Source organism: Chionomys nivalis, chromosome 10, assembly GCF_950005125.1.
Source record: "Chionomys nivalis chromosome 10, mChiNiv1.1, whole genome shotgun sequence".
Classification (NCBI taxonomy): domain Eukaryota; kingdom Metazoa; phylum Chordata; class Mammalia; order Rodentia; family Cricetidae; genus Chionomys; species Chionomys nivalis.
In genome coordinates this window covers 46,376,246-46,397,202 of record NC_080095.1, presented here as the reverse complement: position 1 = coordinate 46,397,202, position 20,957 = coordinate 46,376,246, and the positions used below count along the sequence as shown (strand labels likewise).

Genomic DNA, 20,957 nt, shown 5'->3' with positions numbered 1-20,957 from the left:
AGGACCTCCCACCTCCTTCCAGGTCTAGTAAGGTGAGCATCCAAACAGCCTAGGTTCCCACAAAGCCAGTACGTGCAGTAGACCATCTTACACCTGTCAGAATGGCTAAAATCAAAAGCACCAATGACAGCCTTTGCTGGAGAGGTTGTGGAGTAAAGGGTACACTCATCCATTGCTGGTGGGAATGCAAACTTGTGCAACCACTTTGGAAAGCAGTGTGGCAGTTTCTCAGGAAATTCGAGATCAACCTACCCCTGGACCCAGCAATACCACTCTTGGGAATATACCCAAGAGATGCCCTATCATACAACAAAAGTATATGCTCAACTATGTTCATAGCAGCATTGTTTGTAATAGCCAGAACCTGGAAACAACCTAGATGCCCTTCAATAGAAGAATGGATGAAGAAAGTATGGAATATATACATATTAGAGTACTACTCAGCAGTAAAAAACAATGACTTCTTGAATTTTGCATGCAAATGGATGGAAATAGAGAACACTATCCTGAGTGAGGTAACCCAGACCCAAAAAGAGGAACATGGGATGTACTCACTCATAATGGGTTTCTAGCCATAAATAAAGGACATTGAGCCTATAATTCATGATCCTAGAGAAGCTAAATAAGAAGGTGAACCCAAAGAAAAACATATAGGCATCCCCCTGAATATTAACCTTCATCAGGCGATGAAAGGAGACAGAGACAGAGACCCACATTGGAGCACCGGACTGAAATCCCAAGGTCCAAATGAGGAGCAGGAGAGAGAGCATGAGCAAGGAACTCACCCACACACTGAGACAATGGGGATGTTCTATCAGGAACTCACCAAGGCCAGCTGGACTGGGTCTGAAAAAGCATGGGATAAAACCGAACTTGCTGAACATAGCGGACAATGAGGGCTGCTCAGAAGTCAAGAACAATGGCACTGGGTTTTGATCCTATTGCACGTAATTTTCACTATTTTATCCATTTCAAAGTGTGCAATATAGCGTTTCTATACACTAAAAATGAACTATCTAAAAAGAAAATTAAGAAAATAATCCTGAGACTGTAGCGACGGCTCTGTGGTTTAGAGTACTACTTGCTGCTCTTGTAGGGATTGGTCTCCAGCACCCACATCATACAATTTACAACAACTTGCAGTTTCAGTTCCAGGGGTATCTTCTGACCTCAAAGGGCACCATACAAGGATATACATATGAACAAACACACATACATATATAAACAAAACAAAAATTTAAAAATATTTAAAAGAAAACAATACCATTTCTAAATAGCTACACACTCAGGAATAAATATAACCAAAGAGATAAAGATTTTTATACTGACAAGTATAAAATATTGATATTGATTTGATTATAAAAACTAAAGGTAATTCAAATAAATGAGAAGATATTCCTTTTTATGGTTCGAAGCATTAAAATATTGTTAGAATATCCCTATTGCCTGAAGAGATCTAAGAATTAAATGAAACTGCTATCAAAGAAACAAATTGTTTTTCACATAAATCGGAAAAATGCTAAAATTTGACATCATAAAAGACCACAAATCATTAAAGCTAAGAGAGTAACACTGAAGGTATTACACTATCTGACTTCAAAACACTACAAATCTATAGTAACCAAAACAGCGTGATCCTGATATAAAAATAGCCACACAGACTAGTAGAACAGAATAGAGAGTCCAGAAATAAATCTATACAGCCACAGTCACTTTTGATGTCACTGCTAAGCACGGATGCTGGGGAAAAGAAGTCTCTTCAATAATTGATGTGGGGGGCTGGTGATGGCTCAGTCTGTAGAAGTGTCTGCTGCCAAACCTAAGGATCTGGGTTTGATCCCTGGAACCTACACAGTAGAAGGAGAACACAGTTCCTGACATTAGCCTTTGATCTCTACACACACACGTATGCATTTCAAACACATACGTATGCACATGAAACACAAACTGTAATAAAAAGCTGATGCAGACAAATGAAACTCTGTGAGCATTTGAAAAAAATCATTAAAAAAGAATAAGGGCTAAACTATGTAGTAGGAGAAAGGATAGAGGAAATATTTTGCAACAGTATACTAGGCAAGGACTTTTGGGTAATAGAGGGAATAAAAAAATTATAGAACAGGAGAATATGTGAAAACTGTACATCTGACAAGAGATTAAACATCCAGAATATATAAGAAATCCAATTCAATAGCAAGACCCAAGTAATCCAGTTAGGAACATGGCAAAAGACTTGATTAGATATTTAAAAGAAGATATGAAAATGGGCAACAGATATATAAGGCAGATAAATGAAAAGTAAAACCATAAGAAGATATAGCTCATCCAAACCGACTGGCAGTTATCAAAAAGACAAAAGATAGAAAGTGCTGGTGAACGTATGAAGAGAAGGGAACTCAGTAATAGCAAGAATGAAAACTCGCACATCTATTACTGGATAGACTATAGTGTTCCTTAAAACAGGAAGATTAGAGCTGTTGAGTCAGCTCAGCAGGTTAGAATGCTTGCTGCCAAGACTGATGGTTTGATCTTGATCTTTGGAATGCACAAGGTGGAAGAATTCCCACAAGTTGTCCTCTCAGTGCCCCTCCCCGACAGACAGACAGACAGACAGACAGACAGACAGACAGACAGACGCACACACGCATGCACGGGGTGGGGGAGAATAAATGTTAAAAAAACAACAAAATCAGGAAGATTTAAAAAAGAAGACATGAAATCAGTATGTTGATGAGACATTTGAACTTCCATGTTCTTTCCATAACTAGTCGCAAAAGCCAAGACAGAGGCCAAGCTAGGTGTCCAACAACAGATGAATAGATGAAGATGTAAAATACATGCACAATAAAATATTTAGTGACAAAAAATCCTGCATTTGAGTTGCCATGATGAACCTGGAAGGTATTATGTAAACTGGAATGTTAGATACAGAAAGACAGATTCCACATGATCTCACTCATATGTGGAATCCACAGACTGGTGAGGGGAAATGGAGAAGATGAGAGTTGAGATGCACAGTTATAACTGGATAGGCAAAAGGTTGTCCTTCAATTGTACATCATAGTGACTAGAGCTAACAACAATGTATAATTGAAAATACTTGGAAAAATACATTTAGAATGCTCTTAGCACAAAAAGGTAAATGTTTAAAGTGATAGGTATGCTAATAACTCTAACTTTATCATTACACAATTCTATATTATCAATAGCAGACTATACCCAATAATTGTGTCAGTTTTCTTTTAAAAAAATCAACATCAAATAACTTAATATTAATTTTTAAACAAACTTCCACTTTCCTTATCTAGCAGCACTTTTTTCTTTTTAAATGTTTATCATTCTATAGGTTTACATTTTTCTATATTAAGGAGAAAATCTGATACTTTCTTTACAAATCAGATCCCCTGTTTTTGGTTGTTTCCGGTTTCCTTTATATCAAATAAGCAACCATATAAATAAGTCATGACTTTCTACATTTATAAGTTTTCAGTACAGACCTGAGAACTTCTCCGACTTCTATCAAGAGATTATGTGCGTGGTGGTACGTATTGGAACCCTCAAGAAAGAATGAACTCTATCATTTAGTAGAGGAAGCTGAGGGATGTGATGATAGATTGATCTTAATTGTCAAATTGAGATTTAGAATCAGCATGGAAACCTTTAGGGTAGGTCTCTGAGAAAGTCTTTAAATAGGATAATTGAGGAGGGAAGACCCACTGTAACTTGGTAGTATCATTTGCTGTGGTAGGGTACTGCTGAAAAAGAAAAAAGGTCGCTGAGTACCCCCATTTGTCACTGTTTCCCTCTGAAGATACAATGTAATCTGCTCCTGCCACTATTATTTCCTTACCATAATAGAATGCTACCCTCAAACTATGAGCCCAAATAAACACTTCCCTAAGTTGCTTTTGTCTGTTGTTTCTGCAATGAGAAAAGTAGCTAATTTAGGGAGTCTGGAAAAAAGAGTCCAACTAACAGCTAAGTTATCAAGGTACCCAGGTCCATTCTCCTTCAACTTCAGCCCATTTGGTAAAGATGAAGCTAGTTGATCCCAATCTTCTGGGTGAGAATCTAACTAAAGTGGCAAAGAAATGTTTCTCCCTAGAGTTTTCAGAGGATGCATAGTTCTAAGAACTTGATTTTTGGTTTCTAGCCTCCAGAACTATGGGATATAAATTTGATACTGTAGGTCACAGTTTATGGTTCTTAGTTCTGGCAGTCCTAAGGTACTGACACAATGCCTATTCAGTTAATTTGAAGTCCGTCTTGATGATTTAACTTCCTTTTTGGAAAATACCGACTAAAATCAAAGCTACACTTTGTTTCCAGCTTTCTTATTGTATGACGATCAATACAATTTCCATCATTTTGTCCATTGTAAAGTACACAATTCAGTGGCATTAAATATATTTGAAAGTGTGATTGTACGCATTTTTAAGAGTCAGGTTTAGCTTTGGTCAGTAAGAAAAGACAAGAGTGAACAAGGTCTTAAAGGACACTCTCAAAGTAAATTTTGATGGTATATAGGGCTGAGTATTTTCTGGCCCAGCAAAGGCCAGTAAGATTTTGCCTTATACACATTGAACTTTTGATAAATTACAGGAAAAGTAGGAGTTAGTAAAGTGTAAATACACTACTACTCCAGAAAAACCCTCAAATTTAGTTTCTACTGATAAATACAATTTTTCACCTTCTTAATAAAACTCTATATATTTACCTTTTATGTTGTCTTAGACGGTAGACTCTTAATTTTAATTATTAAATCTCTATAACAATAAGCTGGCCAAATCAATTTTTTACAAACACATTCAACTTTTTTGTTGTTTTTTTCCTCAAACCAACTTTCCTCTGGTCCTATGAGTTTCCTGAGATAAATTGTTAATCTTTGAAACTGCTGCCTTTCTTCTACCACCCAGAAAAGCTTCCTTGACACTTGATTTCAGAATGAATTTTGAGATGTTTCTATACTGTAATAGTACTGAAAGTCTACAGACTGCAACTTCACTTCCTGTTGCAGACTCCTCTATACCTGAACCCCAGTGTCACATCCTACATAGATCCTCCTTATGAGTTTTTACTGCACACCTTAGAAACTGCAGCTTTCACCTTTTCACACTTTACAGCCTCTCTTTGGCATATTAAATTACCACTAAGCCCTTGGTGCTGCTCTGATGACCAGGATGAATGTTCTGTGACTAAGGGATGGGCTGCTTAGGTAGGCTGGGCAGGGCGATGATTCACAGTACAGGCAGTGCCAAATGGATTATATGCGATTCCATTTACACTAAGAATGGTGTGTATTTTAAACTTTTGAATGATGTACTTTGAGGCATTTTGTTTCTCTAATTTTCTTTATATAGAATATTATACATGTATACAACGAGATATGATCATATATACTCTCTAACTTGAGGAATTTTCTATTTAATATTTTGGACCCTAGATATGTGGAGAATTGAAACCCCAGAAAGCAAAATTGTGGAAACTGGGGAGAGTAAAATTTTTCCTGTGTAAATTCTAATTGTTAAAGCTTATGGAACTTGGGAGAGGAATATGCAAAGTAATTGGAAGACAAACATCTACTACAATTACCTAACCTCATTATTTTTCAGTAATTAGTACTAATATTTAGTAAAATGTAACAATCCACGTAATCTGAAGACTTACTTCATATTCACCATACTCGGATACACTTTAATGAATTTGAGACATAGTTCAGTGGTAGCGTGCTTAGTGTGTGTGAGGTCCTGAGTTCAAGCCACAGGACAGAAAAGTAATTAATGTAACTCACCATTATTTCTATAGATGCAGAAAGTCCTCTGTTCTGTTGCTGATTTGTGAAAGTGCTAGGTAGCTTTCCCATGAATAACTACAGTATATTCTAAGTTGGAGGGGGTGCTCATTTATTCTATTACCTTCTTTAAAGTTGGAAGGAACATGTCGATGGGCAGGATTAGAAGTTACTTCTAAATACTAAAATTTTTCAAGTCATATATAATTTGCATGCATCACAGAATAAAATAGGCTTGAAAGCTCATGATGTGATCAGCTACTTTATTTCATCTTTGTTCTGAGAGGAATGATTCATTTGGGCACTTCCTCAACTATGTCCCTCTTCTGAAACCAGGGTCTTTGGTAATAATTATGGGAGGCCAGTTCACCATCTGGTCTCGAAAAATCAAAAAAAAAAAATTAATTCACTCTCAGAAATACTAGCTATACATATCTTCAAAAGCTTCATTATTTTATCCTTCCTCAATTCCATCATTCCTTTTGTACTCTCTATGATTTAAAGACACAATGTGAATCTTCAGTGAACAGGGTTGAATAATACGTTCTAACCCGAACAACACAAACTCCATAGAATCATCAAACCAACTCGGAGATTTTGTGTCTGAGTGTGGATTATTACATATTTTTGGCACCTTTTTATGCCTCTAGGTCTTACTATGTTGAGCAAATGAAAAAACACACTTTTTAAAAATTAAAGAGCCATGAAAGGGCAAATCTACATAACAGAAAGGTGATGAAAACATTTTATGAAAAGGACACGGAACTAAACTGACCACGTTTTCTGGTAATTTCATATTCCAAAAATACTGAAAGGAAACTTAAATGCCACGGCAACTGATTGTGGTTCCAAGCGTGGGACACAAGCCCTCATTCTAAATAGATGGATGCATTTCACCCAGAAGCGCAGGTCATGGCTCGGATGCTTAGAGCCACAACCAGGGGACGGCAGAGAGGAAGCGACGATCTCCACTCCATATGCTCAGCCGCCGCCGCCCAGGCTTCCGTGGCGAGGTTCGTTCGCTAGGCGGTTTCGGAGAGGGGCTAAAGCCCGGTGAGACCGAAATCCCGTCAGGGAGGGCCGGCTGCGGGTCACAGCAGAGGCGGCCCAGGGTCAGCCGCCTCCGCCCACGGGAGACACTGGTCCCAGCGGCCACCGTTCTGCCACCCAGGCAGCTTCCGCAGCCACCTCTAGCTTCACCCGCGCCTTCCACGGAGCTGAGCCCACCGTGCGACCGCACCTGGTGCAGAGCGGCTCCCCGGCGAGCCGGCCGAGCTGGCGGCGAACCGACGAGGCTGCAGGCTCGGCGGGGGATTGCTTCTGTCTGGGGCCCGCCGAGGAGGCTGCGTTCGTGCCTCGCGCGTCCCCGCACCGCGTCCGCCCAGCCAATCCCGCGCTACTCGCGCGCCCAGGAGCCTCGCTCGATCCCACTCAGGCTGGGCCCGGCTTCTTCCCGCTCCCGGCACTCCACAGCCGAGCTCTCCTCTTTCGCTCGCTCGCTCTCACTCCTCCCCTCACTCTCCACGAGTTGCACGCCTCGGGGTGTAGCTCCGCCCCTGTCCCCGAGCCCGCCCCCGCACCCTCCAGAGCGTGTGCTCCCCGTTCCCCGGTCTCTTCTTGCCATCCCGGCGTCTCGCTTGGGTCTCAGTCCGCAGAGCCTTTCGGGGCTTGCTCGGCCTGGCCCCGCCGCCTCCGTCGGCCCCGTCAGGGAGGCCGCCGCTTCTCCCGCCCCAGGCTCGCGTCTTCCCCGCCGGACTCGGGGTCGCGCGGCTCGACTCCGCCCCCTCCGCGAACCCGCGCACTCCTGGCGCGGCCTCCCCCCCCCCCCCGTCCAGTTCCCCCCCACCAGGCCACCGGGCGCTCGGCCCCCTCCTTCCCGCTCGCTCGCTCGTCCGCCTCGCGCTCTCCTAGGCAAGCGCGCTCCCGGCCGGCGCGCTCCGGGCTCCGGCTTCTCCCGGCTCCTGTCAGTGCGGTGACTGCGCTGGGAAACATGGCGACCGAGGGAATGATCCTCACCAACCACGACCATCAGATCCGCGTCGGAGTCCTCACAGGTAACCCGGGGAGGAGGTCCGGGCCCCGCCACACTCAACTGTCCTCCACTTGCCGGAGGTTTCTCTCCTGGGGTGCTGCTCCTCTGCGGCCTCGGGCAGAGAGGGCAGGCTGAGGAGGGGGACCGGGAGAAGGGGGGGTGTATTTTACAACCGCTGAGAGCTGCGGGGCAGTCGGGTTGTCCCCGTGTGTTCCCGGGGGAGCTGGGGCAGGCCGCATGGGTGTCAGGCCCCCAGAGCCCTGGCAGTCAAAGTCTCTGGCCCCCGGGGACCGAGGGGCCGGTGCGGCGGGCGCTGCGGGGCTCCGCGCTGCCGGTGCGGGCGGCGGGATCCCGACTCCGCAGTCTGAAGCACGCTGCTCGGGCTTGGCCGGGCGCCTCCTCCACTAAAGCTCTTCCGAGAGGGGGGAATCCCATCTCCACCCCCTTTGCTCCCCTCCCCCCACCCAGCGGCCCCATGGCATCTGCCCGACACGACTCCGGGGTTCGGCAGGGAAAACTCTGCTCCGCCTCTCTTACCCCTTGGCAGGCCGGGTGTCCCCCTCAAGCAGCCGATGGGACGCTCCTCACCTCCCCCGGGAGCCAGGTGATAGGCTCTAGTCCGGGACCCCGGAAAGTGCCTTCCTTCTGCTCTCACTAGCAGAGGGCCCTCCCTCTCTGTCTGCCTCTTCTCCTTTGCAAGGACCGGCTGCTTCCCGTGGCCGGGAATTCCAGCCCCTTTTTCTCGAGAAAGGATTTCCCCCAGTAGTCGGGTTCCTTTCTTCCCCTCCCTTTTGGGACCCCCCACCTCCACCTCCCCACGACCCGGTGGATGGTCCTGAGACTGGTGAAGAGCGCACTTTTCCCGGGTCGCGTTTCCCTCCCTCGCAGAAGTCGTGTGTGCTTTGCATGTCTGATTCCATTGCGTTGTATTTGGGTGATACCCCTGAGTTTGGAGATAGGCAGTTGCTGCAGGGCATGACTTCCAAGATGAATAGCAAGCCTATTTGTAGGGGTTCTGCTGTGGTTCTATAGTTGGCATGGTTTAAGCGTAATTGAATGGAGAAGCGGGGGTTAAAGAATTCTATTTGGAGTCTGAGGCTTAGTTTGGAGTAAAGGAAATCCAAGACTTAGAGAGATGTGATTTCGGAAACAGAAGCGATGTAGATGGGAACCCTAGTGTCCTACCTACTTCATTTAAAATTTTTTTCTTTCTGTCGAATTCTGACAGGTTGAGATGATGCTCGGGAAGGAACTAAATGGAATGAAACTTGCCTTTATTATTAGGTAGAAACAAACCTTTGATTCTGCCAGCAGATACCGACTACCATGCTTAATTTAACTGCCGACTTTTATGAAAAGAGGATACCCACTGTTCCGGTTTCCCCTTCTTGGTAGCTGAATATCCTTTCCATGACATCTCTGCAGATGTTAAGAGCAGTTCATTGAATTTTCCCAAGCCAAAGCCTCTGGAGTAAAGAAAGTGATCTCAGTCAGTTGCAGGGACCCCCCACCCCCCCCCATCAGAATATGCTTCTGTGCCTCTTTTCCTGAAGCTACTGTTTCCTTGTATGAAAACTCAGTTGTAGCTTACAGTTCTTAGAACTGATCTTGTTGACTTTAAAAGAATCTGACAGTGCGATGTAGAAGTGCATACCCTTTCTCAACCGTCAACTTTTAATGTTGGCCATGCCTTGAAAATTAAGTCGAGGGAACGTGAAATTGTACAGAAACCGAAATATGCCAGCTGTCTGTGGAAATGGAAAGGCCCTAGGTGTTTAAAAGTTAAACTGTAGGGTTTATTTTTAAAGAGTATGTTTTGTTTATTGACTCGTAACCCTGTCTTTTTATTTAATTATCTTAATTGGTCAAGTGATGGTGCAAAGGTGCTGCACAGGGTGCTTTGAAGCTACCACCTTTGTCTAACTGTGCTCTGATGGAAATAACCCTGAGAAGTAAACAACTGAAAGGATGCATCATTCGTGTATAAAAACTGTCTAAATATATTGCCTATGAATTTGGGTCGTAAATGCTAAAGGGATTCTGTGTTCAAATTGATTAGCAGAAAATTGTGATTACCTGAAGGAAAAATTTAGTTCATTTAATAGGGTCAAGAAGAAACTGACATTTTAAAGGGGAGTCGAAAGTCAGTGGCAGCACCTTATAAATAAATATGTGATTGAAGATGAGGCTCTCGAGCAGAATAAAAATGCAACAGAAAGGCCTTGAAAAGCCCAGGTGGAAGAGGTAGGAGGCATAATGTCAAGGAGAGATGGTAAGGTTGGCAGTGGAGTTAGAGACAATTTAGAGGAACTATCTCATGAGGATGGAGTACAGTAGTCTGGGAGGAAAAGTCTAAGACCAACTCTAAGAGTGCAGCTGGAGAATGAAAAGAAGCTGCAGATTTAGATGAGGTGGTAACAGGACAATAAGATTTGATGATAAAATGGGTATTTGAAATTAGAAACAACTAGGGTGTTTTCTTGAAGAGTTACTGATATAAATACAGTATTAGTATGATAGAACCTAAAAGCACGGAGAAAAATCAGTAGAAATAGCATTAACCGCCAATCTGTGAATAGTTGATTTTATGGCAAACAGCTTAATTGTATTGGGTTGACGTTTTTTTGTGATCTTGAACATTGGGAAAACCATCCTCCAGAAGTGAAGCTATGTTGTTCAGATTCATGGATTTTAGAACGGTTTTACTATGGATGATTCTTTCCTGAATTCTAGAGTAAATTAAAAAGCTAAACTTGAAACTGTGATTTTTGCAATTTATAATTTCTTCCTTCTTCTTTAGGCAAGGCTATGTAGCCCAAGCTAGCCTAAACTCTATCCTGCCTCGGTTCTTATCCCAAGTGCTGGGTTACAGGTGTGTCATCACATCCAGCTAGTTTTTTCTAGCTCTTTCTTTCTTTCTTTCTTTCTTTCTTTCTTTCTTTCTTTCTTTCTTTCTTCCTTCCTTCCTTCCTTCCTTCCTTCCTTCCTTTCTTCCTTTCTTTTCTTTCCTTCCTTCCTTCCTTCCTTCCTTCCTTCCTTCCTTCCTTCCTTCCTTCCTTCCTTCCTTCCTTCCTTCCTTCCTTCTTTCTTTCTTTTCTTTCTTCTTTCCTCCCTCCCTCCCTCCCTCCCTCCCTCCCTCCCTCCCTCCCTCCCTCCCTCCCTCCCTCCTTCCTTCCTTCCTTTCTTCCTGTCTTTCTTTTGTGGGGGGAACAGTTTGAGACAGGGTTTCTCTGTGTAGCCTTAGCTGTCCTGGAACTCACTCTGTAGATCAGACTGGCCTCGAACTCCAGAGTCCTGCCTGCCTTTACATCAGGAGTGCAGGGACTAAAGACATGCACTACCACCACAACCACTGGGCAGTATATGACTTTCTTAAAGGTAGAAGGGATGTTTTATGAAAATGCCTTGGTGCTGGACATGATAGCGTATGTCCATAACCTCTGCACGTGTCAGACTGAGGAAAAAGAAGGATCTCAATTTAAGACTGGAGTAGGAAAAAAAAGTCTTAGCATTTTTCACAATAGTAATTTTAAGTGTTTTATCTAAATCTCTTTTACAAAGGTAGAGGGAAATGTGGAATATGATCTACCCCTATAAACGTTTTTATAATGTGTCTGAAAAATACCATATTGTCACTTCTAAAGTTTTTAGTTTTTAATTGACTTCTTTATAGCATTGTTGTTTCCTGTTTAAAGACAGTATTCTCTGAAGTTATTCATTACCTGGATATTTCTGATCTCCATTTCATTTATGAATTTAACAAATACAGTACGGTCCGGGCAGCTTATCATATGAATTAATTTTCTTGGAATTTTAAAAGGGAAATGTTTAAGAATGGCATTTCTATTTTGCTTGACTATCTTGAATCATTTAGGATTTAAAAATCAGCTTGTATTAAAGTAATATTGTTACTTCAGTTATACCGTTTATTCTTTAGGAAAATAAGAATGTATATACATGAAATTAGATTGTATGTCTTTAAATTTATCGTGTGTGTGTGTGTGTGTGTGTGTGTGCGTGCGTGTTCATGTGTGTGTTTGTGGTTTAATGGAGCGTGTGTGGTCACGAGGTCAGAGGACAACTTTTAAAAGTCAGTTTTCTACTTCTACCACGTGAGTTTTGGGGAACAAACTTAATTGCCAGACTTGGCAGAAGCAACTTTAGCCACTGAGTCCTCTACTACGCCGAAACATTTTATGTTGAAGATTATGTACCTCTTAGAGTAAATATATTACTTGTCTTTATCTGATGTAGATTTGTAGGAAAGGAAAATTATATAGTCTTGGTGACCTAAGTCTAGTATCTAATGTTTCTTTTTCTAATGTTCTCTAATTGTTTCACTATTTATAGCAAGACTAGTGATAATTTGATAATGACTAATGTAAGACAGGTAAACAAATACCTGCTGCCACAAAACTAAGGGCAGATGTAGGGCAGATGTAGAACCTTCTTAGCAGCTTTAATAGTATTTATACTTGGAGTCTGCTACGCAATTACATAGCAGGCAATATATTTTGTATGTGTCATGTTTCACCTCCTTTTTCCTCTTTGAAAAGAAGCTGTTTATCAAGGCAGTAAGTAGTTCTATTACTTTAAAACCTCTATAACAATATTGCCATGGAAATAATGAATGCATACAACAATGTAGAGTCACGGAGATTATGGTCACTGTAGATTCAGTATTTTAGTAGGTAACACTGATAATGTTTGGTACCAAGGTAATTAATTAAAGAAAGATGGTAATTCATTGCCTAAATTTTCCATAAGAGGAATACATGTTAGGAAAAGATGAGCTTTTTTTTGTAAAGGGCTTTTTTTTAATTTTTATTTTTTATGATGCAACTTTTATATATGACTTAGGTTGGTCTTGAACTTGGAATCTCTTGCCTCTGCATTAAGTGTTAATGATTATAGATGTTTATCTCTGCACTTGGCTAGGAAAAGGCTTTTTTTTTGCTCTAATAATTATATGCTTCCAAATTAAGTTATAGATTTGAAATCACTAAGATATTTAAACAAAATAAGAGTAGCAGTAGGAATTAAATAAAAGCTAGAACACAAAGACATTACAGTTATATGACCATTTAGTATTTCAGTCATTCAGAAATAGTTGTTCAGAGTATCAAAACACTAAATTTCATCTGAGGACATGCTACTCTTCAGCTCTGGAGTTGTCAAACATTTACTTCATTTTTCAAAGTCATACTTTTTTTGTAGTTCTGGAGATTGAGCTCAGGGACCTTTTGCATTCTAGGCGAGCACTACCACTGACCCACATGCTGCATTCCTAGCTGTTTTATTTTCTGAAAGCTCTTTACTGTTAATAATATATCAGTACATCTTTATTTTATAGGATTATGTTATTAAGTAGGCAAGTCACTACTGAAAATAAAATCTAAATTCTACTCAAGGAATTGTGTGTTCTGGCAATTGTACCTTTTTGTGGGGTAGAGCTAGAGTTAAAAAGAAGTCTACATTTCTGCTATGTTGTTTCATGAATTCATGGATATAAGCAATATATTAGAGAAAATTAGTGATTTCTTCAGAGTAGAAAAAAGCTGTTGGCTTTGCAGTACCTAACTGTAACAGGAAGGCGGCTTGTTTGTTTAATACAATTTCTGTGTGATTATTTAGGGGTAAGCTAGCCAGTCGGCCCGCTCCCTACAATACCTAACCAAGGATCACTTTGAACTTCTGATCCTCCTACTTCAACCTTCCCAGTGACAGGATTAAAGGCATGTGTTACTATGCCCAATTTTAGCTATACTAAGATTAAATCCAGAACTTTGTGCATGCTAGGCTAACACTCTACCAATAACATCACACCCTAACTTCCAGTATAACGTCTGTCTGTGTATCTGTTTATCTATCTATTGATTGATCAATCAAGCAGGGTTTCTCTGTGTAACCTTGGCTGTCCTGGAACTCCAGGCTGACCTTAGACTGGATCCATTTGTCTCTATCTTCTGAGTTCTGGGATCAAAGGTGTGTGCCACCACTGCCCAACTCCAATTTAAACTTCTAATCAGCTTACTTAATACTAATATTACTTGCCAAAGACTTTACAGTGTATTAGTTGGTATATAGTAAGTTCCAACTATATTAAAACCACATATTGGGCTGGAGAGGTAGCTCGTTGGTTAAGAGCCCTGGCTGTTCTTGTAGAGGACTTGGGTTTGTTTCCCGGAAGCCATATGGACCCTTATACTGTCTGAAATTCTGTTTTCCTTGAGCACCAAGCATGCATGTAGTACACATGTAAAACACTCATAAACTGAAAATAAATTTGAAAAAATTGACTACTTGACTTCAGAGTATGTAGTGGAGAACTAACAGTATGCTACTGGGGAAGAAGTGATGAATGAGATTCTATTTTTAATCTTACTGGTGATAGATTGCTGAATAAGTTGAACAGGGTACTTTTTTGGATGTCAGTTAAGTAGATAAAATATATACTTTGCTTCTGTAAATAGGACTGAAGAACAATGAAGTTTATTTGGAATTTGAAACATTAAAAAAGAAATCTTGGAAAAAGAAAGCAGTAAAGTTCACAAGGTTTTCTTTCTTTAGATCTGGGCAGAGAAGAAAATACCAAGGAAGGAAAAAAGATTACTTTATCTGCTTAAAAATATACTTATTTAAACAATTTTTGAGTGATCTTAAAAAGCAAATGTTTAATATGAAATGGAGATTCTAGCCAGGTTGTTTAATAAATTAATAAGCTAATTTGTGTTTAATTTATTAAATAGAACTTCTTGAAATTTTTATAATTTAACTCTAATAACTTTTATAGTAGCTTACCAGTATTTATATGTTCAAAAAAGAAGGCTTAAATCTATTGTACTTAAGAAAATTGATACTTTGAAAAAGGAGTTAGAAGAGGAGATGAGAAAAAGTATTACCATCATTTGTATTTTTGGGTACATGGCAATACATCAAGGAATAATATGACTCTTAAAGAATCTAAGGTAGGGTAATAAACAATATTTTTGCAGTATCAATTTTATTTGAGCATTTGTAAATTAAATTACTATTACAATAAGCATAAGTAAATCAGACTTAGAGTGTGGAATACACATGTCCTAAAATTAAATCAGAAATTTAAAGTGAATATATTATATGATTCCTAATCTATTTTTTAAAATAATATTTTTATTTTTATTCTTACGTATGCATGTGCATGCACCTGTTTATCTGTGTGTGTACTATTCAGTTGCCCAGGGAGGGCAGAAGAGAACTTTGGATCCTTTGAAGCTGAAGTTACAGGTGATTAAATCTGCATCTGTTATGGGTGCTGGGAACTGAACCTTGGTTCCTCTGAAAGAGCAACAAGTGTGTTTAACTGCTGAGCCATCTTTTCCAGCTCCTATTCTGAGATCTTTAAGTTTTTTTTCTACTACTAGGATACTTTAGTGAAAAATTAAAGAGTGTGCTGTTGTAAAATGTTGGAAGACATGTTTTTATCCTTTGGCTAAGTTTTATACGCACATTAAGTTCTTTCTCTTAGTGTTTCTCACCGCTGTGATGGAAGATTATTCTGTAAGAGCATGGAGGCTCTTGACAATATTTCTGTCCTTTAGAGAAATAGGATATAATTAGACTATAGAGGGAAGATAGATTACATATAAAAGTACAAGAAAGTAAGAAAAGACAGGTTAAAATATTTGAGATTATCTGTAAGTATGAACCAAAGAGAAGTTTAGATTAAAATGTCTAAGCTAAAAGACTAGAAATGTTTGGCATTAGTAGTAGTTTTCATCTTACAAGCTTTAGACTCAGCATAACCTCATTTCTTTAATAAAATCTTTCCTAGTAATTATCCTCTTCAGTTTTGTATTTCTTGTTTTTTTTTTTAAATGGGGAAATAGTTTTATAAATGTCTACGTACTGTAATCATATATATTTGAGAGGCTTCCTGGTATAGCTTTTTTAATAAAGAGAAAAGACTTTGGAGCCAGACAAGCATGGCTGTCATACTGTAGTTGTTTGAATGAGACTGCCCCTACAGACTTGTATGTTTGAATACTTAGTCCTCAGTGGTAGAACTGTTTGAGAAGGATCAAGGTTTATGACCCCATTGAAGAAGGCATGTTACTTGGGCCAGGCTTTGAAGTTTCAAAAGATTTGGACTATTCCCAGTGTATCCTTTTTGCCTCTTCATATGGAACAAGATGTGAGCTCTCATCCGTTTTTGCTGTTATGTCTTGTTTTGCCATTGTAGTTGGACCTTTTGTCAGGACCACCAGCCCACATGTAGATTTAATATTAATTATAAAAGCTAGACCTTAGCTTAGGCTTGTTCCTAACTTCCTAACTAGTTATTGTACCATCCTTTAAATCTCACATCCTTCCCATGGCTTGTTACCTCATCTTGGTACTGCCCATCCTGCTTCCTCTATGTCTGACCAGCAATTCTGCCTTTCTTCTTCCCATAGTTCTCTCTCTGCCCAGAAGTCCCACCTATACTTTCCTGCACAACTATTGGCCATTCAGCCTTTTATTACACCAATCACAGCTATACATCTTCACATGGTGCACAAATATACCACAACAAACTGTCATGAACTCTAACTCCCTGAAACCAAACGCCCAGTTAAACACTTCCTTTTGTAAGTTTTCTTGGTCATTATGTTTTATGGCAGTATTAGAAACGCTCACTAATCCATATACCCTTATTTTGGGAAGTTATTTAGTCTCTCTGAATTTGTTTCCTTTTCAAGAATATGCTTGCAAAATATTTCTTTTTCATTACAAACTTTTAAGAGTGGAGGTAATACATGTGACAATACCTCGCTTGTATATCTAATTCCTTTCCTTTTCATTTTATGTTGTTTTGAGAAGTTTCCTAGCAGTCTTGTGTACATACATCTTATTATTATTAAGTTTTAAAACAGTTCAAACTGGTGTTTGCAATTTTGCTTCTTTTGGGCCCTGTGGTTTTATTACCTACTTGAATACAAAGTAATTAAATTGTAAAAATTAGATGCTGCATACCTTATATAGCAGTCACCCAGCAACATTTAGATGAACCAGAACTTGGCTATTACTATCAGGTTGACAGTTCAGATAGATGGAGTAGAGAGAGTTTTTGAAAGTTCTGTATTTCTTGTAATAAAGATATGATATGCTGTGCTTTGCATCAGATTTTCAGGTAGTGTTTTAAATGATGACAATACTTTGCATGATGATTATTTTAGACTAATGGAATTTGATGCTTCATAAAAACTGAAAATTTGAGGGGACTGGTGAGATGATTGAAAAGTTAAGGGTACTTGCTACTCTTGCAGAGGACCTGAGTTTGGTTCTTCATACCCATATCAGGTGACTCACAAACACCTGTACTTCCAGCTCTGGGGATTTGATGCTTTCTAGTCTCTATGGGCACCTGCACACACATGACATACACAAACACATACAACTAAATGAAAAATAATTCTTTTAAAAATACCTTTAAAATCTGAAACTATAGATAAAATTTTGAAATTCTGTTTGAAGGTTAATTCTCTCATGAGCAAAACATTACTGACATGCATCAAAAGTTATGCCTTCTCTGTCACTTACTAAAGACATTTGAGCCAGTTTTTTAGTTTAGCGTCTTTGAGTTTAAATGTATGTAATTATGCTTACTGTGTAGGATTAGTATGAGAAACAAATGAAATGATATATTTAAGAATTGCTAAAATATCAGGCCCTCTGTTAAGTAAGGAATATGGTAGTAACTAAGAAACAGTCCCTTGGAGTTTATAGTCTAACACTGACTTGAGAACATTTATGGTTTATTTATGTTACATTGTAGGGAATTCAGTGCTACTATATTTTACTTTTATGTGGATGACTTAAGTAAAACTCCAGAGCTTGATCTTCTTCCACAGTTAGCAATTTTTGGTATAAAATTTTGGGTTTCTCTACATTTTCTGCTAAGATAAGAAACTGAGCATGAGTTTTTACTGAATAAAGTTTAAAAGACCTTTACTGGGTGCATATATGTTCTGTTTATATCAAGTGCTTTGGATATGTTATTTAATCTTTACAACTTTAAAGGTACTCTCTGATTCCTTTCATACTGCCTGAAGAGTAGAGAGGTTAAGTAACTTAGAATTATACTGGTGACAATGTCGAGATTCAAGCACAATAGTGACTATCTTCTTTATAATTATACCTTAATCTATTCCGAATATTTGTTATTATTGACTGCAGTAGCACAAATTTGTAGATGTTAACTTTTCAGTCTTGACTTTTACATATATGATCTTCTCTTCTTAGATCCTAACCTATTTTATCCTTGAGAAGTATTAAAAATCCTTGCTAAGAATTATATACAAAATTACAAGTAGACTTGACATGAAGGTCTAAAAAATAAACATTTTACCTTTTGAGTTTTGAGAATCAGAAAATGAATAACGCTATAACAAATGGTTTTCTTTATATGTGATTTCAGGACTATGATTAGTTGTCTTCAGTGTCTGCCTGATATAGAAATGTTAAGAAAAACGTAAAAACTTGCAAATAGAAAATTAATTCAATCTGAGTACTTAGTAGAAATTAAACTTTAAAATTTACCTATCTTTGTTTTTTTTAAACATTAAGAAAAAAGTCATTTAAATGATTTTTAGAATCTATTCAGGTAAGAATAATTGAATGTCTTAGAAATAAGAACTTGAATACTAAAAATACTATTTTTTTAGGTATTAAAAAGATGAAACATTTCAGTGGTATAAGCCCCTTCTCCATCTACTTAAAAGTTGGTGGTAAATATTTTTGTTCTAATGCAAACTTTATAAATTGCACATTCATAAAATTAATACCCACATTGTACAAGTTACATTCGAGTTAATTAAATTGCAAGTAGGAAAGCTCCTCAATTCCTGTCATGCCCTTAATTTAAAACAGCCTGTTACAGTATCTTTATGTATAAAAATGTAATAATAGCATGATAAAATATGAAATTAAACATCATGGTCTTATTCTTGCAGTCTCTAGTGCTGCCACTTTAAATTTTGTTTTTCTCTAGTCTTTATGTATTTGACTTTGTATACATGCAATCCATATAACACATGAAAGCTTACATATCAGTGGACAACTGGTCATAATTACCACCTACATATTTTATAGACTTATACAGCAGTATTTTTAGAGAAAGTATTAGTGTTCAAAACTCAAAAATTATGTATTGCACATAAAACTAATTTTCCCCCGACATGACAGAGTTTTTTAGATTGGCTGCCCCCTTGAGATAGGTCATGCATTCTCCAATTTCTTTTATTTCTCAATTAGCCTATTTATATCTCCTGAACCTGATAAACGTTTAAGTTTGTGATTCTTACTCTGTACCTCCCTTTCCTCCTTCTTTTGTAGCATGTTTGGGCACTTTTTCCTATTCGTGAAAACAATAGTAGTTAACTTCAGTGGGAGTTTACCAAACATGAGATACTTTCTAAAGTCGTTACAGAACCTGCTATTTAGTGCTATCACCAGTTTACAACTGAGGCAAGAATAATGAGAGTGATTCAACTGGCTTGTGTAAGTTACTATGATAAGAAGCCAAACTGCAAGTTGAATCATATAGTCTGTCACGAGAGTGTGAGTGCTTGCCAACTATATTATATTCCCTCTTGGCCTGTACAAATGATTTCATGTAGGTCTTTAAAGAAGTACATATACAGCTTTCTTTTTAATACCTCTGTGGTATTTTATCATACACTATGCTTTACTTAGTCAGTACCCAACTGGTGATCATTGAGGTTCCTTTTAAAATTTTTTACTGTGATAACTATTATGGATGATACTGTTACACATTTATTATCGCATGATTCCAGTTTTTATAATATAAAATTAATTAAGTGGAAATTTTAGGTTAAGAATGTATTTTGATGGTATTACCAACTTACCTTGTAACCGGTCATACTAATAACTAGTCTCACCTTTATTGATTATTAGCTTTTAAATATTTATAAGTTCTCTTAAGGTATCTTTCTTGTATTATATGGGTAGATTAGAACATTGTTTTATTGCTAATGAAAAATACTGAACTTAAAAGTTACCTTTGGGCCGGGCGATGGTGGCGCAGGCCTTTAATCCCAGCACTTGGGAGGCAGAGGCAGGCGGATCTCTGTGAGTTCAAGACCAGCCTGGTCTACAAGAGCTAGTTCCGGGACAGGAACCAAAGTCACAGAGAAACCCTGTCTTGAAAAACCAAAAAAAAAAAAAAAAAAAGTTACCTTTGGTGTAAAGTGGAACACAATTTAAATAACCACAGAGTTTAGAAGAGGTGCTGACTTAAAGTACTCATATCACATGATCTTTGGATTACTGTAATGATGGGATCTTCATTTCATGTTCTATTTTTGAGTATGTTACAGGTTATCTTTCTTACATTCAAAATTGGGAAGAGAGGTACAGTTTGAGAAGTCATAGTAATGGACAGTTTCAAGTTTTCACCCTCCTAACTAGAGAGTTTTCTTGCTCATGGTATTTTTACATGTAATACTGTGATGCTCCTTCACTTGGCTTATGTCCATTTTGGGGTCTGTCATTGCTAGAGTTGAGGACCTTGATTGGTCTCAGGTCTGTGTCATATGTGTATTATTGACAGATATTAAGCAGGTGGCTTTACCAGAATCACATGGAGAGTGTGTCACTCTGCTCTGGCTATATTAACAATATGCATTAGACTGAATGATTTTTAAGCAATGGGAACTAATTTTGTATTGTTCTGGAGTATGGGAAATTGAGCACAAATACGAAAGTTGGCAGATTTGATGTCTGATGAAGACTTGTTCTTTATGAGTAGTGTCTTATATGCATGCCCTTACATGGCTCTACATAACTCTTGGAGGGTCCCTAATCCCATTTGGAGTACAGAAATCCTATACTTACCAAAGTTTCACTTCTTAACTGTGTCACCTTGAGAGTGATATTTCAACATATGAATTTGAGGAGGCAAATGTATTCAGACCATAGCAGGCCAAAACTATGATAGTTTTTAGAAGGTGCTTTAACTTCTTAAAGGCGTGTGCTTAACAGCTCTTTTACTAGAAGTTCTCTGAAATCTTGCTTCTTTTTATTCTCTCTCTTCCTCTTCCTCCTCCTCCTGAACCACTTTATAATATTTGCCCCATTTTTCTTTTTCTGTGA

The 20,957-nt window shown here is 38.8% G+C and overlaps 1 protein-coding gene across 15 annotated transcripts in view; it reads left to right on the top strand.

The window, feature by feature from the left end:
• Positions 1 to 7,404: 7,404 nt before the first annotated feature.
• Gphn (gephyrin) overlaps positions 7,405 to 20,957 on the top strand; it is a 334,228-nt gene continuing 320,675 nt past the window's right edge. For all 15 annotated transcript variants that reach the window (XM_057782362.1, XM_057782360.1, XM_057782359.1 and 12 more), the window contains exon 1: positions 7,405 to 7,845. In XM_057782362.1, the coding sequence (XP_057638345.1) occupies positions 7,782 to 7,845 (64 nt within the window). In that variant the 5' untranslated portion in view covers positions 7,405 to 7,781. The remainder of the gene's footprint in view (positions 7,846 to 20,957) is intronic.